A 27,500-nucleotide genomic window follows, 5' to 3' on the forward strand; every position below is an offset into this window, starting at 1 on the left:
GGTAGAATGTAGATTGAGAGAAGCGAGTAAATGTCTTGGTGGTTTAAAGAGTGTAATGAGGAATAGACATTTGGGAATGGATGCGAAGAGGAGACTGTATGAAGGAGTGATTGAGCCAACAGCACTGTATGGGGCAGAAACGTCGAACATAAGAGAAGAAGAGAGAAGGAGTTTGAATGTGTTTGAGATGAGGTGTCTGAGAAGTATGGTGGGGGTTACTAGGCTGGATAGAGTGAGAAATGAGGAGGTGAGGAGGAGAACAGGGGTGAAAAAGGATTTGGGAGATAGGGTTGATGAAAGAATATTAGGATGGTTTGGACACATGGAAAGAATGAGTGAAGAAAGACTAGTAAAAGAGGTATGGAAGGCAGATGTGGAGGGAGTGAACATGAGGGGACGTCCTAGGATGAGGTGGATGGATGGGGTGAAGGGGGCTTTGGGGAAGAGGGGAATGTCTGTTGAGGAAGGAAGGGAGAGGACGGAAGACAGAGGTGAGTGGAGAATGGTTGTATATGGATGATGGGGGGTGGGGTAGTATGTGTGAGTAAATTTTGACGCAGCCCGAAGGGATTTCTCCCCGTCCTCGCCTTATATGCAAAGGGGGACGGAGAGGGGGGGTCGCCGATTAAATGAAGCGGCCTTGCTGTGGATGTACTGTGTCTTGCGACACTGCTTCTGACCCAGGGCGGTGGGCAGGGTGCAGGGATGACCCGTCATCCAGGAGGTGCTCAGATGAGAGGAAGGGTGGGAGGGATGTGGAGTGTATTTAGGGATGAAATGGGTGGGAGTGTATTTATGCCTTTCCCTTTTTGGCTACCTCCCTTGGAAGGGGGAAAAAGCCTTGGTATATGTATGTATGTATGTATGTATTATTATTATTATTATTATTATTATTATTATTATTATTATTATTATTATTATTATTATTATTATTATTATTATTATTATTATTATTATTATTATTATTATTATTATTATTATTATTATTATTATTATTATTATTATTATTATTTGGACAGGAGGTAAAGGGAACACGGGCTGAGGGAAATAATTTTATTCCTGGCTAGTTTTGCCTGAGTGGCTTCTTCAGGGGAACATAGTTTGAAGTCAAGTTGGCAAAAGAAGGAACGTGGCAAAGTGTCAGGTTGGTCCCCCACTCGACCTCATCTGTCGGTGTGACGGGCTATCACAGCGGGTGGACCAATTATCCGCCTGTTGGTGTTCGCATGGCTGAAATGTCCGTCTGGATCAAGGGCTCTGTGTTTATTATTCATGACGACAAAGTGTGCTGCTGCTTTAGCCCATATAAAATCTCCAGTCCTCTTATTAATGTTATCATGGATATTGATATAAACGGACTCCATCGCCTTTCTTTCTTGCCGTGTAATGTTATCCATGAGAATTTTTGCCTAATCCCATTTTGTAGATGGCCTCTTTCGTCGACATGGTTAACTATTGCACTACTAACCCTGTGGTGTCTTACATCTGCTCGGTGTTCTTTTAATCTGGTGTCTAACTCTGCTAGTTTCACCGATGTATTTTCTGTCACATCCACCACACGGGATTTCGTATTTTACACTGTATTAAAAAAAAAAAAAAAAAAAAAAAAAAAAAGACCCAACCTTGAATATAAACAGCTGGTAAACATCCCTACATTTTTTTTTTTTTTTTTTTTTTTTTTTTTTTTTTTTTTTTTTAAGATGCATTTCGCAAATTATTTTACTCGCCCGCTTCGGCGGATAGAATCAGAAGGCGCTTGGACACTGCCGAGATTACGGGTTCCGAAACGCTCACCTCGTACCCGTTGTGCCTGGCTAAAATGGTTGTTTCGTACGCAATTTATCGTCCTAATAAAGAAGAGCATACCGTTAATGTCGCCATCAACAAATTAAAGATAACCATACCTATGCAATTTGCGAGGGTGCTTACTCAGAATGAGGAATCGTCTATTCTGGCGGTTTTACACGTCGCCATAGACTATATGCAGCAGATGACTGCCGAGCCTAGAAAGCCTGTGGAAATTGTCAACATAATATTTTTCCAGCGCTCACAGTACTGCAGGTAGGTTGGCCATGGTGGCAGTTCAGTTATTTGGGTCAAACGCCATCCAGTCAGTTTGCACTCTCCTAGATACTGGGACAACAGTATCTCTAATTCAGCGCACAGGGTGAGTTTAACATTCCGTCCTTTAACATTCAAAGTTAACGGCAAAAATGTTCCAGTAATCCTTGAAGTGACGAGTGCTTCAACACCGCCAATGCTCACCATGTTTGAGGTGAGACAGAGTCATTAATGAGTAGTAAGAGAGGTAGCCAAGTTCCTAGTTAAAACCATCAAGGCTGAAAGGATACCAGGAGATCCAGAAAGACCACGTGGTTGGGGAACTTACACTCTTAGGGGAGATCATATTGGTAGACGGCGAAACAGATTTATCATTGGGAATGGTGCATGCGACCGAGGAAATGGATATATTAAGAAGGAATAAACTAAGACAGGAAGCAAGGAATTTCTTCGCCGTCCCAAATAGTAAGGAAACTCTAGCTTTGACGGCTCTAGTGGTCATATACGGCAATGTGTTTCCCTTACCCGGGGACCCACTAACGGTTACGGCCCACTTTCCCATGAGATTAGGTCCAATGGACCGCCTGTATAGCGCAAATCTTATTCCGTTCCTGAGAAATCATAAGAGGAAATACGGGAACTGATAGGAGCCACGGCAGTAGAGCCCAAGGTTGCTCGTTTGAGAGTGCAAATCAAGGAGTTTCGTTTCCTCCCGGACGTACTTCTGGTAGTCCCTGGCGGAGCTAAGAAAGCTGCATTGCGCATTGCCCATTGTTGCCTAATGGCAGGTCATGGAGAAGTCCAAGTCACTTTTGAGTGGTTACAAAAATTCGCACTTTGACCAAAGATGTCGGAGTGTGTAAAGACATTCGTAAAGAATTGCAAAATTTGCATCACGTGCAAGCCTTCATATGACCTCCCAGCACCACTCAGACAGTTTCCTGGCGTGGTCTCTTCAAAAGAGTGCACGTTGATCTCATAGGGTCGTTAACCACCACTCTAGATGGTGCGAAATATAACCTCACGGTGGTAACTGTCCTAACCCGTTTCTTGGTTGCTGTGCCATACGTTCCAAAGAAGTATGGGGGGTGGCTCGGGCTTTCATTACCTATGTACTCTCCATACATGGCGCCCCTAGGCAAATGATCTCAAAAGGGGGAAGGGAGTTCATGAACAAAATTTTCAAGGTGGTATTGGTAACAGCAAATATCAAACACCACACTATAACGCCGTATCACCCGTCGAGCAACGGAATAGTTGAGAGGTTAAATGGGACCATCGTTAAAATCCTACAGTCCCCTGTCCAGAACAACCAGACAGGTTGGGATCAGATATTCCCTCTGGCAGTATTGGCCTACATCTCGGTCTACCCCATAATTCTGTGGGATTCCCCGCATTTCCTTCTCTTTCATCTTGACCCGGTTCTACCTATTACTGTATTTACAAAGCTAAGCACCCTTTGGTACAATGTCGATAATATGGCAGTTGAAACCCTGACGATAATTAGTACCTGTTTCGAGTGTTGTCAAAAGTTCCTCGAAGCAGCGACCGTAGACAAAATCACAAGGAGACTAAGGGCGAGAATAAGATAAATTGCGCTAGGAGATAGAGTATACGTCAACTCCAGGTCCAGGCAAAGTGTGACGAAGAAGCTCAAGCCTTTGTACCAAGGCCCTCATATGGTGATTAAAAGAGTTAACGACGTCGTCTACCGCATCAAGTGTATACGCTCAGTCCGGGAGTTCTGTGTTCACACAGACAGGATCAAACAAGAAGGAAAGCTCTCAGTGTGCGAAAATAAGAACATATGGAGAGCATTCCCTACACATGAGGAGGAATACTTAGACCTACTAGATAGTAGTTATTGATAAACTTACCATTTACCTACCCCATGGGTAGCGATTCTAAATATATCATTAACATCAACCATAAGTTAAGTATCCTCTCCGTGTGCAAAGGTACGAACGCAAAAAGGGCGTTACCCACACATGAGAAGGAACCATTAGACATATTAGATAGTGGTGAATACTACACACAATATTTACCTACCTCAAAGGTAGGGAGTTAAAAAAACTCTCAGTGTGCGAAAATATACACAAAAGAAGCGTGTTCCCCACACCTAAGAAGGAACTCAAACCTACCGTCACTGGTAGCGACCTTCAAACCTACCGCCACAAGTGGTGACCTTCAAACCTACCGTCACTGGTAGTGACCTTCAAACCTACCATCACTGGTAGCGATCTTCAAACCTACCGCTACAAGTAGCGACCTTCAAACCTACTGTCACTGGTAGCGACCTTCAAGCCTACCGTCACTGGTAGCAATCTTCAAGCCTACCGTCACTGGTAGCAACCTTCAAGCCTACCGTAAGTGGTAGCAACCTTATAACTTATGTTTAAGTTCCTTCATCACTAAATTATACGAGGGCGCTTTCTATCCTCCTAGTTGTTGGTATTTATGACCCTTCTACGCAAGAATTCTGTCGCTGTTAATATTTTCAGGTCCTCTTGGAACAGGCCGCCATCACGAAGTACCGCGGCAAGCTGAGAGCTGGAATACTGGCGAGGAGCATTGCGGCGAGTGGAAGGAGGAGAACCTCTTCTTATCTACTCGAACCAAAAATAAAATAAATAAATAAACAAACAAATAAGTAAATAAAATAAATAGATAAATAAAATAATAATAATGAAATAAATTTACGAATAAATAAATAAAATAAATACATGAATTATGTATAGAAAAATTAATAAATAGATAAACGAACAGTCAGATAAATAAATAAACAAACAATTGTGAACCTTTAAAATAAATAAAAATAATGATGGTGCTGATACTGATACTAATCATAATATTGATATTAGTGATAGTCAAAATACAGTACTTAGCATAAAACAACAGAACGGGAAACTGTTACAAGTTCCTTTACACCCTCTAAAAACAATAAATTGTGCCGCTTTTTTAAATTCTTATAGGACTTTCCGGAACAGCAGAGCATTGTGCCGAGAGAGGGCAGGTGGTTCACCGCATCACCAGCGAGGAAGACGTAGCAGACAATCAGCTGGGAGGAGGACACCACAGCTACCCACGGGAGATGCGAGAGCGTCTTTGGCTCCTCCATATAACAATTGATTACCTGTGTCCCGGGTGATTTTTTTTCCCCATTGGTGTAATTGCTCTCCAAAGGAGGGTATTTACTTGAATTGTCATCTTACGACACGTGCGCACCAATTTTTCCTTCTCGCCACTCTCTTATCGTGGGAGCGTTCGTTGTTTTTTTGACGGGGGTAGGGGTTGTGGTGAACTGAGTGCGCTTTGTTTCTTTATTCTTCGTGTGTAGCGACAAGCTTGCCCAGCAATACAACCCCCACCCCTACACTACGCAATTTGGGTCACGTGGTTGCTATTCTGGGAGATGATTGGCCGAGACCATGACCAGTGACCCAAGCTACCCAAGCTACCCAAGCGTGGGTTGCCCGGGTCGGAGATGTATCATTACACTCGAGAGAGCACGCATGTAGGTCACACACCACGAACGCAGCACATTCACTTCTGCAAACCAGGTAAACTGACCTCTTAGTTTGTAAACAGCCATTAGGCTCCACTACAAACACATATAGTCGACAAAAAAAAAAGATATCCAGCCCTGTATTTGTATTTAGCCTCACCCTCGACCACACTTTACCACACACACACACACACACACACACACACACACACACACACACACACACACACACACACACACCTCTCATGGCGCTGTGGTTAGAGCTCTGGCCTGCCACTACGGAGGTCCGGGTTCGACCCTCGCCCGGGGCTGAAATAATATCAGTATCGCAGCGCTGAGGGGTGTTACTCCAACTCTCGTGGGCGGGGAGTTGGGGGTGTGTGTGTGTGCAAGGTCATAGCATTACCCATAGATCGGACCTACGAGCTCTGAGCTCTCTTCCAGGAGGGAAATAGCTGTCGATCACGAGTCCAACACGTGATCCAAAGACCAAGTGAATACACACACACACACACACACACACACACACACACACACACACACACACACACACACACACACACACACACACACACACACACACACACACACACACACACACACACACACACACACACACACACACACAAACAAACAAACAAACAAACAAACAATCAAATAAACAAACACACAGTTATGGACACACAAAAAACACACATGTAAATTGTAAACCAATTAATTGAATATGGTGACGTTTGTTCTTTGGACGTGATGAAGTTAGGGCAGTGTTTTATGAATGAAGATTCAATTACCTTTATTATAAAACTACAAAGATGTTTCAAAACAATGGCAGCGTTTTTCCAGTCTATGCAGTGATTCATCTTGCTGAATTGAGGAAACACTGCGAATTTTCTTCATGGTATCTAATTGAGTTTTTAAGTTAATTTATCCTGGTTGGTAAATCTCTCCGTTTGGCCACATTACACTAGATCAAAATTTTGGAAAGGTATCTTGTAAACACCGCGATTATTGCCCTCCTTTCTTCTTTGATGGACAATTACTACTTTATTTTTATAATATTGGGGTAATCAAAGGTGATTATGATTTCATTACTTGGCAGCAGTTCGAAGGTAGCATTGACGTAGACTCATTGGAAGGTATTTATATGTATTTCTTATTACAACTAAACCTGGTGTAGGAGTTAGAACTCCTATAAATATAAATTTTTATTTACTCGGACCTTTGGTACATACATACATACATACATATACCAAAGGCTTTCCCCCTTACAAGGAAGGTAGCCAAAAGAAAAAAGGCATAAAATCCAGTCCCACTCATTCCATCCCTAACATACTCCACTCCAATCCACCCACTTCCCTCCCTCTTATCTTGGCACTTTCTGAATGACGGGTCATCCCTGCATCTTGCCCACTACCCTGGGTCAGAAGCAGTTTCACAAGACACAGCATATCCACAGCAAGGCCGCTTCATGAGATCGGCGGACCCTCCTCTCCGTCCCCTCATGCAGAAAAGGAGAAGACGGGGAGAAATCTCTTCGGGCTATGTCAATTTCTCACATATATTCCCTCATCCCCCATTCCCACCCACTCCCCCTCATACACCACAGCATCATCAATACACAACCATTCTCCACTCACCATTACCTTCTGTCCACTCCCGTCTTTCCTCAATAGACATTCCCCTCTTTTCCAATGCCCCCTTTTACCCCATCCATCCATCTCATCCTAGGTCGCCCCCTCATGTTTACTTCCTCCACCTCTGCCTTCCACACCTCTTTAACTAATCTTTCTTCACTCATTCTTTCCACGTGTCCAAACCTTCCAAATACTCTTTCATGAACCGCATCTCTCAACTCCCTTTCTACCGCTGTTCTCTTACTCACCTCCTCATTTCTCACATTATCCAGCCTAGTAACCCCTATCATACTTCTCAGACATCTCATCTCAAACATATGCAAACTCCTTCTCTCTTCCTTTTCATGTTTCATGTTTTTGCCCCGTACAGTGCTGTCGGCACAATCACTCCTTTAGCATTCATTCCCAAATGTCTATTTCTCATTACACTTTTAATCCACTAAGGCATTTACTCTCTTCTCTCAATCTACATTCTGCCTCAATTCCTCCTTTTCCTGCCACATACGCACATAACTAAATACATACATTCATACATATACCAAAGGCTCTTTTCCCCCCTTCAAAGGGAGTGAGCCAATAAACAAAGGTATGAAAACCACTCCCACCCATTCCATCCCAATCACACTCCACTCCCTTCCACCCTCGTCTACCATTCCCCTCTTATCTTGGCACTTCCTGGATGACGGGTCATCCCTGCATCGTGCCCATTGCCCTGGGTCAGAAGTAGTGTCACAATACACAGCACATCCACAACAAGGCCGCTTCATTAATTCGGGAACCCCCCTCTCCCTCCCATCATGCAGAAAAGGAGAAGACGGGGAGAAACCCCTTTGGACTGGATCAAATTATTGCTCACACATATTACCTCACCCCTTATCCCCCATCCATTCAACCTCATGCATCACAACATCATCCATATACAACACTTCTCCATTCACCTCTATCCTCAGTCATAAGAACATAAGAACATAAGAAATAAAGGAGACTGCAAAAGACCATAAGGCCTACACTAGGCAGCTCCGTATCCATCACCATCTGTCATCCCCATCCATAAAGTTGTCTAATCGTTTTTTAAAACAACTGATAGTTTCAGCGCTTACTACATGGTTACTAAGTTTATTCCATTCATCGACCACCCTATTAGTAAACCAATTCTTGCCTATTTCCTTCTTAAATCTAAATTTGTCCAGTTTGTACCCATTACTGCGAGTCCTGCCCTGTTGTTTTATTATGATGACCTTGTTTGCATCACCCTTGTTATAGCCTTTCATCCACTTGAACACTTCTATTAGATCACCCCGCACTCTGCGTCTTTCCAGAGAGTGTAAGTTTAGGTGCCTAAGCCTCTCTTCGTAAGGCAAATTTCCGAGTCCTTGTATCATTTTGGTCATTCTTCTCTGTACTGATTCTAGTGAATTTACGTCCATTCTGTAGGACGGAGACCAAAACTGTACCGCATAGTCAAGGATGGGTCTAACTATCGCTAGATAGAGTTTAATAATTACCTCTGCACTTCTATTCGTTACCGTCCTAGCAATGAAGCCTAATGCGCTGTTAGCTTTATTTCTGGCGCTAATACACTGCTTCCTGGTTTTGAGGTCCGGACTCACCAGGACTCCCAAGTCCCTCTCGCACTCAGATTTGTCTAAAAACGTGTTATCTAAGTTGTATCTATTTTCGGGGTTGTGTAGCCCTACGTTTAACACGCTACACTTAGAGATATTGAAGTTCATTTGCCATTTCACCGACCATGCTAACAGCTTATTAAGGTCATCCTGCAGAATCTGGGCGTCGTCTCCTGACCTAATTAGGCGTCCTATTTTAGTGTCGTCCGCAAACTTACTAACATCACTATTTAACCCTTCGTCTAAGTCGTTTATATACATAATGAACAACAAGGGACCCAAAACCGAGCCCTGGGGGACCCCGCTAGTAACATTGCCCCACCTAGATTTTATTCCATTTATGGTGACCCGTTGCTTTCTGTTACTAATCCAAGCTCTAATCCATTCTAACACTTTTCCTCCTATGCCATGGGCTTTGATTTTATTTAGTAGTCTCTGGTGTGGCACTTTGTCGAACTCTTTGCTAAAGTCAAGGTAAATAACATCGTAATTTTCATTGTTGTCTGCCGCCTTATATACCTTAGTGTAAAAGGATAGAAGATTAGTCACACATGACTTACCCTTGGAGAAACCATGCTGTGAAACACGAATTAAATTATGCCCTTCAATGTGTTCTCTGAGTCTATTTACTATTATTGATTCAAGCATTTTTCCTATAACCGATGTCAAACTGATTGGCCTGTAGTTGCATATAGACGATCTATCTCCCTTCTTAAAAACAGGAACAACGTTTGCCTGCCTCCAAGCAGTAGGAACAGAACCAGTGTCTACCGATTTATTGAATATTTCAGTTAACTGGTCGCAGATTTCAAATTTACACTCTTTAAGCATTCTTGGAAAAATTTCGTCTGGACCCGGAGATTTTGTAGCTTAGTCTGTCAATCTGCTTGACTACTTCATCTTTACTAATGCTGATATTAGTTAGACTACTTTCTTCATCCCCCTCTGAAAATCGGATCGCAGTCAGGTACTTTATCTAACCTCTCATCAGTAAATACCGATAGAAAATAATTGTTAAACTCCTCACTCATTTTTTCTTCCGATTCAATCATGACATTTTCATTGTTTTTAATTGGTCCTATTCTTTCTTTATTTTTTGTTCTATAGAGGTGAAAGAAACCCTTTGGGTTGGATTTTGCTTGACTGGCAACCTTGATTTCATAATTACGTTTCGCTGAACGTGTATTCCTTTTAACCAGCTTTGCCATTTCGTTATATCTTGATCTAAGGTGTGATTCCCCGTTTTTCATTTTTACGTAAAGTCCTCTTTTCATTCCCATCTCATGTTTCAATCTGTCCGTCATCCATTTGGGAGTATTACTATTTTTCCGTATTGACTTTAGGGGGATAAATGTATTTTGTGCATTAATAATTAGATCAGTTAGATTGTTATACATGTCATTTAAATTACTGACCTGACTGCTGGGCCCTCGCCCCCAATTGACCTGACCTGAGGTATGCGTATTACCCTCTTTGACCCAGACCTGACCTAAGGTATGCTTCTTACCGTCCATGACCCACACCTGACTAGCCCCGCAACGAGAATCAAGAATGTCTGAAACGTCCGCCTGGCTTTTCGTATTCAATTTCAAATAGGTTTATATATTGTCAAAGTTTGCTTTCCTGAAGTCTGGTACTTGAACGTTATTCGTACTTTTTATTTTTTCCCAAATAACATTAAATCTTATTTCTTGATGATCGCTAAAGCCTAGACTATCTCCCACTATTACGCTGCTAATTTGGTGCTCATTATTTGTTCGAATTAAGTCCAGGGTATTTTGTCCCCTCGTAGGATCGGTAATCATTTGTTTTAGGAAATTATCCTGCACCACATCTAGGAATTTCTTCGCTTCAGTCCTCTCCCGTTCTTCCTCAACAGACATTCCCCTCTTTCCCAAAGCCCCTTTTACCCCATCCATCATCTCATCCTAGGTCGCCCCCTCATGTTTACTCCTTCCGCATCTACCTTCCACACCTCTTTTACTAGTCTTTCTTCACTCATTCTTTCTAAATATCCAAACCATCCCAATACTCTTTCATCCACCCTATCTCCCAACTCCCATTCTCATCTTCACTTCCTCATTTCTTACTCTATTCAGCCTAGTAACCCCTATCATACTTCTCAGACACCTCATCTCAAACATATTCAAACTCCTCTCCCTCTCTTATGTTCCATGTTTCTGCCCCATACAGTGCTGTCTGCACAATCACTCCTTCATACAATCTCCTCTCAGCATCCATTCTTAAATGTCTATTTCTCATTACACTTTTAATCCACCAAGCCATTTACTCGCTTCTTTCAATCTACATTCTACCTCCGCCCCCACTCCTCCCTTTCCTGCCACATTCGCACCCAAGTATCTAATTATATCCACTTCCTACAATCTCTCTCCCTTAATACTCACTTCCAGTCTACTGCCTCTTTCTAACCTTGTACATCTCATCACCTTACTTTCACCCACATTTATTTTCAACTCCCTTCTTTCACACACCTTCCCAAAATCTATCACTAACTTCCTCAATTCCTCCTCTGATCCTGCTACAAGCGCAGCGCAGTGTCGTCATCAAACAACAGCCGCCTTACCTCCCACTTTTCTCCATTTTCTTTAACTATCTACAATCCCTTGCATTTTACCTGTCACACCACCCCATACATGTATAAGTTGTACAGCCAGAGTGACATAACACATCCCTGACAAAGTCTCACTTTTACCTCAAACCATTCACTCTCTCCATTTCTAATCCTGACGCACGCTCTACTACTCTCATAAACTCTTGACAGCTTCTAAAAGCAGTCCTCCTACCCCATATATCTGTAATACCTCTCACAGTGCCTTTCTGTCTACCCTGCCATAAGCCTTTTCCAAATCCACAAAATCCCCCCCACAAAAAAAAAAAAAAAAAATCCTTACCTTTTCCTATAGCTTTTCACATATCTATCCTACCACAAAAATATGATCTACGGAACCCCTTCCTGTCCTAAACCTACAACCTACACTGTTCCTCACCAATTACTCCCTCTGTTCCTTTCCTAATTCTTTAAATCAAGATCCTCCCATAAGCCTTCCCAACTACACTTAATAAGCCAATCCCTCTGAAAATACTAGACTCACACTTGTCCCCCGTTCTCTTGTAAAGTGGAACTATACAGGCATTCCTCTAGTCCTCCGGTACTCTTCTCTCTCTTAAACAAACATTAAGTAACCTCACCAGCCAGTCCACCATCACTGTACCTCCTTTTTTCAGACATTCTGCATGACATCCATCCAACCCAGGTGCCTTACCTGCTCTCATCATCTTAACAACTGCCTTCACTTTATCTTTCCTTATTTCTCCTCCATTTTCCTCGCTCATCACGGTCATTTCCCTATCACTTCCCACTGCACCTACCTTTCCCTCCCTATCGTCTCTCACATTTAGAAGCTCCCTAAAATACTCTGCCCATCTTCCTCTTACTGCGTTCTCTTCCATTATCATCTCTCCATCTGCACCTTTTACCTTTTCTTCTATACTTGATTCGCCTCCTCTTCCTCTCTTAATTTCTTTCCAAAATATCTCTTTATTACTTTCAAAAATTTCTGTCATGCTCTTACTTCATTACACATCTGCTCTCCTCTTTGCCTCCTTTGTCTTATGCTTTACTTCTCTTCTATTTTCTTTGTACCTCTCACATGATTCCATCATCCTATTTTGTAACCAATCTATGAAACTTTGTTTCTTCTCTTCTACAACCTTCTTTACTTCCTCATGCCACCACTCACTACCCTTCCTTCTTTTTCCTCCCGCCCTCCTTGTTCCACACACCATCTTTGCACACCTTATGACTCCCTCCTTGACCCATCCCCATTCCTCCTCCACTCCTAGTTCTACTCTATCCCTCACTCACTCCCACTCGTCTCTCAGCTTCTTGTACTCCTTCTCCTTTTCTATCTCATTTAAGCAGTTCACTCTAAGCACCTCCGTGCCTTTTGTCCTTTTCTTCTTTCTCCATCTATCCTCCACTCTCAACTTACCTTCCACCAGAAAATGATCTGATACCTCCCCCCCTTCACTCTCTCCCCTTAGAACAAGTACATCCTTAACTTTTCCTACTATACTCCTTATTGGAAATATACTAATTCTTATTATGTATCTAAAATTTGTGGCCTACCAATCCTAAGTGCTCCTAGAAAAAGGTATATTGGATAATTTTAAAGATGAAAGTGCTTTGCCGTAGCATTATGAAAGAGCAATAGATAACTGAGCAGATAATAGAGGAAATTATACTAAACCAACTTGATTATGATGACAGAATCCTTAACTTATTAGCTTATGTTGAAACTTATGAATAATTCAATAAAAAATACGAATATAGCTGGAAATTTTGATAAGGAAACCCGTAAAATCATAGGAGATGATTTACTCAATAAGTTAGTAGTTGTGAGAGAAATTCACTAGTAACAGCGACATCAATCCGATCATTTTTATGACAGTCGCATGCAGGATTCGAACCCACTGCTTTCGGCCACCCACAAGATCACTTTCACAGAGCCTTAACCCACTACACCAACACGGGTGGCCGAAAACAGTGGGCTCGAATCCTGCATGCCACTGTCATAAAAATTATCGGATTGATGTCGCTGTTACTAGCGAATTTCAATTATAATTACAATGGCGAAAAGCGTGAAAGGGATTTTTCCGGTCCTTACCCCTTGCCAACTGGTGGGCTTGGGCCTTGTGTAAAACAGGAATTGGGGTCGCAGATTAGTGATCTATCCTATCCTCGGGAATCAGTACAATTACAGGTTTCAAGGCTTTACAGTCTTTGTTGGTGTAGTGGGTTAAGGCTTTGTGAAGGTGATCTTACGGGTAGCCGTAAGCAGTGGGTTCGAATCCTGCATGCGACTGTCATAAAAATTATCTAAGTTAATAGTTATTAACAGTCAGTTATCCTATCTTTATGGTTTTCCTGAGATTCACGGGGGAGGTACTCCGATTAGAACCATTATTTCTAACAGAACTCCTTATAATAAAAAGGTTTCCAAGGAGCTCAGAAATTCTTTCACCTTTCGTAGGGAGTTTCTCCAATTCCTATATATAACATTCTGGAGACATTGTGAGCAAATTAGGCAACACATACCAGACAACAGAAGATTAATTAGCCTCGATGTAGTTTCCTTATTTACCAAAGTAAACAATATGTTCTTAAATGTTTGTAAACCAAGCTGCATTAATATAAAGAAATAACACCCCATTTCTGTCTTGAAAATGACCAGCTTGGCACATTTATGTATAAATACTAATGTGTCATCCTCCAAAGATGCTTACTATAAGTAAAGATGTGGATACAGTATGGGTTCTAACTTTTCTTCGGTGCTCGCTAACTTGTACATGCAATATTTTGAGAGTTTATCATTACCTGACATCAAGTCAGCCGAAATGTTTTGGTTCAGTATAAGAACATAGGAATGAAGAAGACTGCAAGAGACCATAAATCCTACACTAGGCAGCTCCGTATCCATCACCACCTGTCATCCCCATCCAGAAAGTTGTCTAATCGTTTCTTAAAACAACTGATAGTTTCAGCTGCTTACTACATGGTTACTAAGTTTATTCCATTCGTCGACCACCCTATTAGTAAACCAATTCTTGCCTATTTCCTTTTTAAATCTAAATTTGTCCAGTTTATAACCATTACTGCGAGTCCTGCCCTGTTGTTTTAATATTGATGACCTTGTTTGCATCACCCTTGTTAAAGCCTTTGATCCACTTGAACACTTCTATTAGATCACCCCGCACTCTGCGTCTTTCTAGAGAGTGTAAGTTAAGTCTCTCTTCGTAAAGCAAATTTCTAAGCCTATGTATCATTTTGGCCATTCTTCTCTGTATTGATTCTAGTGAATTGATGTCCATTCTGTAAGACGGAGATCAAAACTGTACCGCATAGCCAAGGATGGGTCTAACTATCGCACTTCTATTCGTTACCGTCCTAGTAATGAAACCTAATGCTCTGTTAGCTTTATTCCTAGCAGTAATGCACTGTTTCCTGGTTTTAAGGTCCGGACTCACTAGAACTCCCAAGTCTCTCTCGCACTCAGTTTTCTCTAAAAGCGTGTTATCTAAGCTGGATCTATTTTCGGGGTTGTGTAGCCCTACGTTTAACACGCTACACTTAGACATATTGAAGCTCATTTGCCATTTCACTGACTATGTGAACAATTTTTTAAGATCATCCTGCAGAATCTCTGCGTCGTCTCCTGACCTAATTAGACGTCCTATTTTAGTGTCGTCCGCAAACTTACTATCATCACTATTTATCCCGTCGTGTAAGTCGTTTATGTACATAATGAACAACAGGGGACCCAAAACCGAGCCCTGGGGGACCCCACTAGTAACATTGCCCCACCTAGATTTTACTCAATTTATGGTGACCCGCTGTTTTCTGTTACTAATCCAAGCTATAATCCATTCTAACACTTTTCTTACTATGCTATGGGCTTTGATTTTATTTAGTAGTCTATGGTGTGGCACCTTATCAAATGCTTTGCTAAAGTCAAGATAAATAATATCGAATTTTTATTGTTATCTGACGCCTTATATACTTTAGTGTAAAAGGATAGAAGATTAGTCACACATGACTTACACTTGGAGAAACCATGCTGTGAATCACGAATTAATTCATTTCTTTCGATGTGTTCTCTGAGTCTATTTACTATTATTTATTCAAGCATTTTACCTATAACCGATGTCAAACTGATTGGCCTGTAGTTGCATGTAGACGATCTATCTCTTTTCTTAAAAACAGGAACAACGTTTGCTTGCCTCCAAGCAGTAGGCACAAAACCAGTGTCTACTGATTTATTAAATATTTGAGTTAACTGGTCGCAGATTTAAAATTTACACTCCTTTAGCATTCTCGGAAAAATTTCGTCTGGACCCGGGGATTTTGTAGCTTTAAGTCTTTCAATCTACTTGACTACTTCTTCTTTACTAATGCTGATATTAGATAGACTACTTTCTTCATCCCCTCTGAAAGTCGGATCGCAGTCAGGTACTTTATCTAACCTCTCATTAGTAAACACCGATAGAAAATAATTGTTAAACTCCTCACTCATTTTTTCCTCTGATTCTATCATGACACTTTCATCGTTTTTAGTTGGTCCTATTCGTTTTTAACTGGTCCTATATGCTGATGATATTTCTACTGTCTGGGGTTACAAATGGAGATCTTTCGATGACTTTCTTGCAAACAAAATGCATTGGAAAGTAGAGGGTAAACTCCCATTCTTGAACAAATTGTTCCTATGTTGTACCTTATTATTTTATATAAATACTTGTTCTCCACTCACTGTATCGACAAGATGACATGATTTTCCGAGCAGTAACACCCACTCGCATTCTCTCTGGTCTATAGAGATCGGCCGTGGGTATCACATCTTAGTATTCACGGCTTCTATCCTCGCTGTGTTGATCTTGAGGCCTCAGTGTGTGCTGCTCTTTTGAATTGTATTCAGGACCTATTGGGCATTGATCCGGGTATGGACTTCCCTACTATCGATGGTAATATCGCCGTAGTAAATGAAGATTTGAACGTTCCATGGTCGAGGGAAGGAGGCAATATTTTCCATATAAACGTTAAACAGATCGGGACTCAAGATGACCCCTTGAGTGGTGCCGTATTCCAGACCTTTGTAGCTAGACACGAAAACCTGGAAACGGACCTGAGCCTGTTTGCTTTGGCAGTATACTTGCAGCCATACCAGCAGGTTGTCCGCGATTCCCTTCTTGACGAGGGAGGTCATCATAGCTGAGGGGTTGACCAATTCGAAAGCCTTCTCTAAATATAGGAAGATGACCGAAGCCTTTTTTCCGCTGACGAAGCTGAAGACATCCATCGCATAATCCGTAGTTTCCACCATACCTCGATAGGCATACAAATGTGGATGAAATGGCTCTGTTTTCCATTTCAGCCTTTTGAGCACCATTTGCTCTACAGTCTTATCTATACTGCTAAACATAGAGATGGGTTTGTAGCTGTTGGCCACCTTGGATTTAGGGATTGTGACTATATCTTGCGTCGCATGCATTATTTATCATTGAGTATTTTATTTCATCTGCACCAGGTGAAGTGTCCCTTTCTTCGTTGTTTGCGGCGCAGAGCTCTTGTAAGGTGATGGGCGAGTCAGTGAGTGCAGGTGAGGCTGTTTCAATGAAGGTCTGTGCTTATCGCTGTTGTTCCCGTTTGACCTGTTTCATTCTGGTATCACACGGAAGTTGCGCTGAAGATGTCCTCTGAGTAAAATCATCTACCAGGTAGTCCACCTGTTCCGGATCTAGGTGAGTGATTTTACCGATCCTTTTACTGCTAGATATTTTGTGGAGCTATCTCCATATCTCACTAGTGGGTGAGTGGCTGTTAAGTTGGCAGCACCGTTCTTGCCATTTTTTTGCGTATTATTTCCTGCAGATCTTGGAGTTGCCTCATGTTGTTTGCGTCAGGTATCTTCATGTGTATCTTCCTGGGACGGTTGACTGTGTTTTAGGATCTTAACTTTGGGACAATGATATCAAGCGTCCTTTTATTCTCTGGTGGGTTTCTTTTTGCGTGGTATTTCCTCGTCCGCCGCCGTGTGGAATGCAGGCACAAAGCTACTAGGATTGTCAACAGATGACTTGCTGTGACCATTCACAGGCTCAGAGAATGTGGACACTGCGCTATACCTAGCTCGGAACCACTCCTTCGCTATCTCCTGGATTGCACCCACACTTGCGCCCTGAGAGGGGGAAGGCATTTCAACTTCACGGCCCCCGAAGACTGGAAGACTGCAGTTGACCTAGTTTTCAATATAAGCGAAGACATAGAAATGTTTTCTCATATTCTGGTGAGATACCCTCTATCCAGATTCATTTAGAAAGCTGGGATAATTTATCATAGCGCTGCTTAGTAGTCTCCTTTCTTGAAAGATAACACTTACGAACCTCCGAGTGGTATAAAGCCCGTGTGGAGACATCTTCTCTGTCTGCAGAATCTTATCTATCTGCTGAAAAGGATCATAGTTGGTATACAAAGTGCTGATAGGGACCCACAGTTTGTGGTCAATATACATATATATTTTTGTACTAAGTCATTCCATGGGTTTGTGTATCTATTTAGAAGCTGTATTTCTTCATACTTGTAGTCTTTTTTAATTTGTTCTCGTGACCTTTAAAGCCCTTCTATCCGTAATCAAGAGAGCGCTTTTTTCCTGTATTCTAGATTTTTAGTGAACTGAATACTGTAAACATATCATCTATTTCTCTTCGATATTTCAAAGCTTATAGCCCCAGTATGTGGTTTATCTGCCAGGCTGGGAACCAGTTTGGTTGCTGCCCTTTGTATTCTCCTGGTTATATCCTTCAGTCTGTGTGGAGACCATACTACTGACGAATATTCTAGTCTTGGACGAATCAGGGTTTCTAAGATTTTTTTTTTTTTTCACCATCTCTTCATCCATATAGTGAGAAGCAACTTTGACATTTTGCAGCAGTCCGTTTGTCTCCCACAACCTTGCTATGTTTGTCAGGCGACAGGTTGTCTTTCACCAACACTTCCAAATACAGTATTTCTATTCTTTTGCTTTTGCGATGAATTCTCTACCAAAGAAATTGTTTCAAGATTGTGTTTTGCAGCTATTGCCCATATCCAGTACTTTGCATGTTCTGGTATTTATATTAATTTTTCATCCATGGCTCCACGCGAAAATAGTTTCCAGATTTTTTTTTTTTTTTTATAATAATCAATATCATTTCTATTTTTTTCTAATTTTTGCATCATCTGCGAACATACTGACATAGCTTGTTACACCTTCAATCATGTCATTGACATAGATAAGAAATATTGGTACTAATAGTGAACTTTGTGCAACTCGGCTGGTCTCGTAATCGAAAACTATTACTCTCCCGGATGAGAGATTAGAGCTCACAATTGTTTGTTTGTTTATTTATTTGTTTTCTGTTTGTTCGTTTATTTATTTATTCATTTATCTATGCATAATTCATTTATCTGTTTATCTATCTACTTATTTATTAATTTGTTAATTGATTTATTAATTCATTTTTTATTTATCTGTTTATTTATCTATTTATCTATTCATTAATTTATCTGTTAATCTACTTATTTATTTCTCTATTTGTTTATTAATTAATTAATTTATTTACTAATTAATTGGTCTATATTTTTATCTATTAATTTTCATATTAATTCATAAATTAATTAGTTAGCTTTATCTATTTGTTGATTTATTTATCCTTTTACTTCTTTATCTAGTTGTCTTATTATTTGTATATTTATTCATTATTTATTGTATTATTTATTCATTAATTTTTCTATTCACTTACCAATCTATAGAGTGTTTATTTATTAACATAATCACTTATCTATTTACTTATTCAGTTATTTGTTTACCTATTTACATTTACTTTACTGTGTTTATTCATGCATTTGTTTATGCATATATTTACCTTGTCATTGATTGATCTATTGATTGATTAATCTATTCATATATTTTTTCCGTTTATCTATTTCTTATTTATTTGGATATTTGGTTATCTATATATCTATTTATCCATGTCTTTCTTTACTTATTTTCATTCATACGTTAATTTATCTATATATCTATTCATTTGTTTATATATTTACTCAATTATTTGTCTATTTATATACGCAACTATCCATTTGATTATATGTTTATTTACTAAACAATTGATTGAATGGAGAACGGACTTGTTGTTTGAATTTGGGTAAGTATTTAATTGATAATTAATTAATCGATTACTTTTTTTTTTTTTTTTTTTTTTGCGTCTAAACTTGATTTGGGCTAGAGGGTCTCCTGCCGACCATATTTTCCAATTATAAGCTACTGTAGAATTAAAAGGTTCCTCCTAGCTAAACAAATCGTCTATCGTTAGCCAGAATATATGCAATCAACTAAAGCCCCTTCTTTGGGGGGGGGCAAGCTTAATCATGCGCACACATATCATCATCATCATCGATCATTTGGAAGCATACACCCCGTAGCCCGTTGATTCATTCATAAACCGAAGTCAATCCCCACGGTTTCTCCCAGCAAGCTCCTAGGGAACCACGCTTCCCATTTCAAACAGCTCTAGGCAGGATCGGTCGACCTGCTGCAACTACTGTACATGTTCTGTGAGTGTTCACCTCGTCTCCACCAACAAGGGTTGTCTCTTGCGGAGATAATCCTGCGAGTGGACTCAGCATCAGGGAAGCGTGCCACATGCGCATACAGCCGGAGTTGACGTTTACAAATTATACTAGTAATAAGCCTAGACTGAGTATTATGGAACAGCTCCTGGTTTAATGCGTAGCCATCCCAGCGATACTTTATAATTCTCCAAAAGTGCTTGGTACCAAAGACTAGTGTCTTGTAAGGCAGAGAGCACAATCGACTTAAGGATCAGAGCTTAGTCCTCCTGCATACATACCAATGGCGACATGTACTCCGGTTGGGCAAGTTCATAGCACTATGGGTAGTGGCTGTCTTTCGAAGGACTTCGTGACATGATGGTATGGGAAACATTTCAAGGAAAGTTTCTATGCTTTCATCATATGTATAGATATATTAAGGTATGTCATTCACTAAGCCCCAAACGGTTTCGCCTCCCTCATAAACAAATAAAAACAATTCAACTACCACTGCCATCTTAGCACAGTGGGAATGAAGGACACCCCCCTCCCATTTACCTCTACCAATTTACCGTATGGTAACCCCGTCTTCCTTAATATCACGACACTTCCCCGAAAATATCTATGGATTTTAACCTTATTAGGACTTTTTTTTTTTTTGATAGAACTATGTGCATTACAAAAACGGTGATACTCTTCAATTGTTATAGAATATATTTTGTATTAACCTTACGTTCTAAAGCAATTTATCTTAGTACCAAGGTGACCATCAAATTTCTAATTCTGGCCAACATATTCTGAAAATAAACTGGTGCCCATTCTCTAAATTAAAGTTCCAAAAACGCTCCGAAATAATTATAAAAATTACCCCCTTCAAAACAGTATTGCATTTTATGAATTTTGCTGTGGTAAAGATATTATTAGGAGGACTGGTGAATAAACGATTTCCAGTATGAGAGTAACAATAAAAATTTCAATGTGTTGAGCAACATTTAAAAAACTTCTGGAAGTTATCCACTTACGATGTTATCAACTTGGTCGGAAAGAGGAGTAGCCACAGCCAGTTGCGGAGTCAAATCTCTGCCATCAGGAACATTTTGTATAGATTGATCGAGCTGAAAGAATGCAGGGAATGTTAAAATGCGCATACAACACACATAGATATATCTATTTATTCATCAATTACATTGAAGATGAATGATAGTACATTTCCCTTTCTTTCAAATTACAGAACATAATAATCACTGGTCTGCGCTGTTTTCAAAATTTAACGTATAATACCTGATTTTAGGCCAGTTTTCTGCCATGAATAAAAAAATTATGCTCATTTAACTAATCAGATTGAGTTTTTAAAATATAAGCACATACCAGAAAGTCCTATAATCCTATCTATTTGTAGGTGAATGAAACACATAATAGCAAATTTTTGATTGAGTCATTCACATGTTAACATATTTCTACTAGATACCAAAAGGAGTACATAGAAGATACAAAAAATCTATTCATGGATGAATGTTCTCTTTAGGCAGCACATCCCTTTTCAGGCACCAGCAGTATTCAGCCAGAAAGTTAACATCCCATCGGCCTTGATAGCTTTCAGAATTTTGTCAGCTGTGACACCTGTGATAGTGTTACATAGTTTTTTTTTTTTTTTTTTTTTTTTTTTTTTTTTTTTTTTTTTTTTTTTTTTTTTTTTTTTTTTTTTTTTTTTTTTTTTTTTTTTTTTAGGAGACCCAGTAGTGATAGCATGTCAACTTCATCTTTCTTTTGCCTTGCATCTGTGGGTTCTTTGTGTTGTTCACTTGTTTCGTAGCTTGTCATAGACTTGCATGGCCATATTGACATCGGCACATGCAGGTATGAACAGCACCCACTAGATACGTTTTGCTTCAGACATTCCACATCCACTCGTTAATTCACCAGTAGTCTTCATACTTCTCATTAATACTTGCTCTATAACTAGATCAGACAAAAGTTCTTCCCAAAATCTGTCGCTTTGTCGTAGACTACAACATTGAGTTTATCACAAAACATCTCGATATTGTATCTGGAGCTGATATAGCTATTGCAAGTGGATGTATACAGGTTTGGCATAATGGTTGTGGCCAGCAATAGCGAAGTATGGTAACATTGCATCTAGGGTATGAAGATATACTCCAGTTTCCTGTGAGCTCAGATTTGATGAACTGTTAAAGATCAACCATCGTCATATACTGTAGCCACATCCGAGCAGTGGAATTATACGCCAATGTAGTTTTTTGTGCACTCATTTTTTTGGTTAACTTTTTCGAGAACGCCATCCAAACATATCACATCTACAAACAATTCACCTTTCGTCAACTGATCATACAGGTGTATTGTACGACGCAAAACCTCGTCTTCGACTGTCACAAGCAAAGGTTTATCAATATCATCAACTTGCACATATAATTGCACATATGCAGCACTGTCAGTCTTTGTTATCACTAGGTCAGCACGATTCATTTCTAGAAGAGGAAAGCTATATGTTTACAAGGCGGCATCACCCCGGAGGTTGTCAAAGCAGGCAAGAGTACAGCTCTACATCACCACTTGCACGAGCTTTTACTCCAGCGCTGGGAGGAAGGAACCGTTCCCCAAGAACTTGCGTGATGCCAACATCATCACGCTCTATAAAAACAAAGGAGACCGCAGCGACTGCAACAACTACCGCGGAATATCCCTTCTCAGTACCGTCGGGAAAGCCTTCGCCCGAGTAGTATTCAACCTGTTGCAGAAATTTGCAGAACGAGTCTACCCTGAGGTACAGTGCGGCTTCAGAGCAGAAAGATCAACCATTGCCATGGTCTTTTCACTAAGGCAACTGCAAGAGAAGTGCTGAGAACAGAGGCGTCCATTTTACATTGCCTTCATCGACCTGACGAAGGCTTTCGACTTGGTTAGCAGGCAAGGCCTTTTCACCCTGCTACAGAGGATTGGATGTCCCCCTAAGCTCCTGAGGATGATTTCCTCCCTTTATGAAGACATGCACAGCACCGTCCAGTACGACGGCTCATCCTCGGACCCCTTACCAATCAGAAGCGGCGTGAAACAGGGATGTGTGCTTGCTCCAGTGCTTTTCGGCATCTTCTTCTCCCTGCTGCTGTCCTATGCCTTCAGCCAGTCAGAAGACGGAGTGTATCTCCACACCAGAAATGACGGAAGTCTCTTCAACCTTGCACGTCTCCGAGCAAAAACTAAGGTACGCAAGGTCCTGATCAGAGATATGCTGTTTGCTGATGACGCCGCCTTGACTGCACACACAGAGGAGGCCCTACAGCGACTCATAAACTGTTTCGCTAATGCGTGCAAAGAGTTCGCCCAAGCATCAGTATCAGCATCAGCATCAGCATTAGCATCAGCATCAGCATCAGCATCAGCATCAAGAAGACCAACGTCATGGGCCAGGATGTCAGCAGCATTCCTAGCATCTCCATCGATGGCCACATCCTCGAGGTGGTGGGGGAGTTCACCTACCTGGGTTCCACCATCTCAAGCAACCTGTCCCTGGATGCAGAGCTGAACAAGCGCATCGGCAAAGCAGCAACAACATTAGCTTGTCTTGGAAAGCGTGTATGGGACAACTCGGCTCGGGTTCCGAATAGCGACTGTCATAACAGCGACTGTCAATAGAGCGACTTCACAATCGCGATTCTTTTAAAACAGCGACCATCACAACAGCGACCACATGATAGCGATTGTATTATAAGAGCGACTGTCATAACAGCGACATTATCGCATCAGCAGTCCTCCAAATGTTGCTATCATTATTTTTTTTATCATTGAAAGAAAATATATTATTAAAAAAAAAAAAAAATACTTATACATCATTTCAGGTAACAATATTTTTTGCAAATATTGTGTGAAAATGAAATGAAATTTATGAAACAAATGATCTAAATTGAAATTATACAACTTTCATATGTGGACTAAGGTAAATGGTGTTATCATTGCACAAAAAGTTGCCTAACATTGATATCATTATAACAAGGAGTCTAGGGTTGGGTTGTTCAAAAACTAATTCTGGCGTTAGTTTATCTTGATGTTCATGATGCTTAATGTCAAGATAGATTTCACGCCAAGATAATGCAAAATTTTATTTTAAACAACCCAGTCCAGAAGTTCAACATCATTATGAGCATGCAGGAGGGGAGCGCATCGAATGTAGGATGTTTCGGCCACTGACATTTCGGCCAGAACTCTGCAGGGTAGGACGTTTCGGCCAGTCCTCCAAATGTTGCTATTATTATTTACTTGTTATTGAAAGAAAATATATTATTAAAAGAATTAAGAAATATATATATATATATCATTTCAAGTGACAATATTTTTTGAACATACTATGTGAAAACGAAATTAAATTTGTGAAACAAATTATCTAAATTGAAATTATACAGTGCACCAAATTATCTAAATTAAAATCATACAACTTTCATGTGTGGACTAAGGTAAATGGTGTTATTGTTGCAGAAAAAGTTGTCCAACATTGATGACATATTATAACAAGGAGTCTAGGGTTGGGTTGTTTAAAAACTAATTCTGGCGTTAGTTTATCTTGATGTCCATGATGCTTAATGTCAAGATAGATTTAACGCCAAGACAATGTAAAAATTCGTTTTGAACAACCCAGTCCAGAAGTTCGACATCATTATGAGCATGCAGGAGGGGAGCGCATCGAATGTAGGATGTTTCGGCCACTGACGTTTCGGCCAGAACTCTGCAGGGTAGGATGTTTCGGCCAGTCCTCCAAATGTTGCTATAATTATTTACTTATTATTGAAAAAAGTATTATTAAAAGAATTAAAGAAATATATATCATTTCAAGTGACAATATTTTTGCACATACTGTGTGAAAACGAAATTAATTTTATGAAACAAATTATCTAAATTGAAATTATACATTGCACCAAATTATCTGAATTAAAATTATACAGCTTTCATGTGTGGACTAAGGTAAATGGTGTTATTGTTGCACAAAAAGTTGTCTAACATTGATAACATATCATAACAAGGAGTCTGGGTTGGGTTGTTCAAAAACTAATTCTGGCGTTAGTTTATCTTGATGTTAAAAGTCATGGTAACGCTCTGTGTTACCATGATGTTTAATGTCAAGATAGATTTAACGCCAAGATAGTGCAAAAAATTATTTTGAACAACCCAGTCCAGAAGTTCAACATCATTATGAGCATGCAGGAGGGGAGCGCATTGAATATAGGATGTTTCGGCCACAAACGTTTCGGCAACTGACGTTTCGGCAAGAACTCTGAATGGTACGACGTTTCGGCCAATCCTAAATGTTGCTATTATTATTTACTTATTATTGAAAAAAAATATTATTAAAAGAATTAAAAAAACCGACGTAGGACGTTTCGGCCAGTCCTCCAAATGTTGTTATTATTATTTACTTATTATTGAAAGAAAATATATTATTAAAAGAATTGAAGAAATATCATTTCAAGTGACAATATTTTTTGCACATACTGTGTGAAAACGAAATTAAATTTATGAAACAAATTATCTAAATTGAAATTATACAGTGCACCAAATTATCTAAATTAAAATTATACAGCTTTCATGTGTGGACTAAGGTAAATGGTGTTATTGTTGCACAAAAAGTTGCCTAACATTGATAACATATCATAACAAGAAGTCTAGGGTTGGGTTGTTCAAAAACTAATTCTGGCGTCAGTTTATCTTGATGTTAAAAGTCATGGTAACGCTCTGTGTTACCATGATGTTTAATGTCAAGATAGATTCAACGCCAAGATAGTGCAAAAAATTATTTTGAACAACCCAGTCCAGAAGTTCAACATCATTATGAGCATGCAGGAGGGGAGCGCATCGAATATAGGATGTTTCGGCCACAAACGTTTCAGCAACTGACGTTTCGGCAAGAACTCTGCAGGGTACGACGTTTCGGCCAATCCTAAATGTTGCTATTATTATTTACTTATTATTTAAAAAAAAAAAAAAAATATTAAAAGAATGAAAAACCGACGACTGAGCAACCGACCAGTAAATTCACTTCAGTGAACTTATCTCACGAAGTGAACACAAACATGTAAACACAAACAAATAAATCTGAGCGATAGAAACATAAGTCTGCGACCTTTTGAGCATATTTCATTCTGAACCTATCTCACAAAGTAAACACAACTGAACGCGAAAATACAAACACGAAAACACAAGCAATTAAAACATAAGTCTGCGACCATTCTGACCGGTCGATAGTAAAGTCGCTATTATTACAGTCGCTGTTATAATGCGGTCGCCATTAGGACAGTCGCCGTTTTGAAAGTCGCTCACCTGATTGCGTCGCCCTTATGAAGCCGCTATTATGACTGTCGCTGTTTTGACAGTCGCTATCCGGCCCGGATCCCGGACAACTCTATGCTGACCACCAACACCAAGATAGTAGTATACCAGGCTTGTGTACTCAGCACGCTCTTGTACGGCAGCGAAGCCTGGACCCGGTCCTTACCCCTCCCACGAGTGTGCTTGGTCGTATGGTAAAAATGAGAATAGGGTTTCAGGTAGTGACCTTCTCAATCTCGAGAACCAGTAAGTGTTCTGAGTTCGTACGATTTTAAGTATCAGTGGTCGAGCAGTGTAAGGCGGTAGTCATGGCGGGCCTCTTGTCGTCATGTACAGCGCAGGTTCGAATCCTTGCGCGATGGTCATAAAAATTATCTGATTAATGTCGCTGTCCACTAGCGAATTCCTTGTATGGTTACAATGACGAAGCGTGAAAAGGATTCGATCCGGTCCTTACCCCTCCCACGAGTGTGCTTGGTCGTATGGTAAAAATGAGAATAGGGTTGCAGGTAGTGACCTTCTCAATCTCGAGAACCAGTAAGTGTTCTGAGTTCGTACGATTTTAAGTATCAGTGGTCGAGCGGTGTAAGGCGGTAGTCATGGCGGGCCTCTTGTCGTCATGTACAGCGCAGGTTCGAATCCTTGCGCGATGGTCATAAAAATTATCTGATATATACATATATATACATATATATACATACATATACATAAATATACATACATATACATACATATACATATATATATATACATATATATATATATATATATATATATATATATATATATATAAAGAAGGTATACCTTTGACTTAAAGAGCAATGTTTGCGTTATATTCTTTTTATGTGAAATTCCAAACTATTATATAATAAAACTGGATTTCACATCAAGTGATTTTAAAACCACATTTTATATTTAATTCATCGTTGTAGTTATTGAACCCTTCTTTTAAGTTTTATTTCGTTACAATGTTTAGAATTCTTACCCGGCTTTTTAGTTTCTTTTGATGGGATTTTCCAGCGATGTGTTGTTTGGCTGGCTCTTTCCCGGTGAGGGATTTGGTGCAAACTATGCAGTTGTACATTTCCCCATCTTGGACAACCTGCCGTGCATTCATGCTTCTGGTAAGCTCGATGTCTTCCATGGTGCTGTAGTTTTCAGGAGTAGAATCTGCAACT

The 27,500-nt window shown here is 40.1% G+C and overlaps 1 protein-coding gene across 3 annotated transcripts in view; it reads right to left on the minus strand.

Annotated features, from left to right (window-relative positions):
• The window catches only part of LOC143040582 (uncharacterized), a 395,322-nt gene that overhangs the window by 163,955 nt on the left and 203,867 nt on the right, over nt 1-27,500 (minus strand). For 2 of the 3 annotated variants that reach the window (XM_076211665.1, XM_076211666.1), the window contains exons 8-9: nt 27,308-27,500; nt 21,012-21,104 (exon numbers count right to left, since the gene is read on the minus strand). The exon at nt 27,308-27,500 is cut by the window's right edge and continues 8 nt beyond it. In XM_076211665.1, coding sequence (XP_076067780.1) covers nt 21,012-21,104; nt 27,308-27,500 — 286 coding nt within the window. Of the gene's footprint in view, nt 1-21,011; nt 21,106-27,307 lie in introns of those variants that run through there. The other variant, XM_076211663.1, reaches the window with a different exon arrangement.

Source organism: Oratosquilla oratoria, chromosome 29 (genome assembly GCF_046742065.1).
Source record: "Oratosquilla oratoria isolate Oo_2021 chromosome 29, ASM4674206v1, whole genome shotgun sequence".
NCBI lineage: Eukaryota > Metazoa > Arthropoda > Malacostraca > Stomatopoda > Squillidae > Oratosquilla > Oratosquilla oratoria.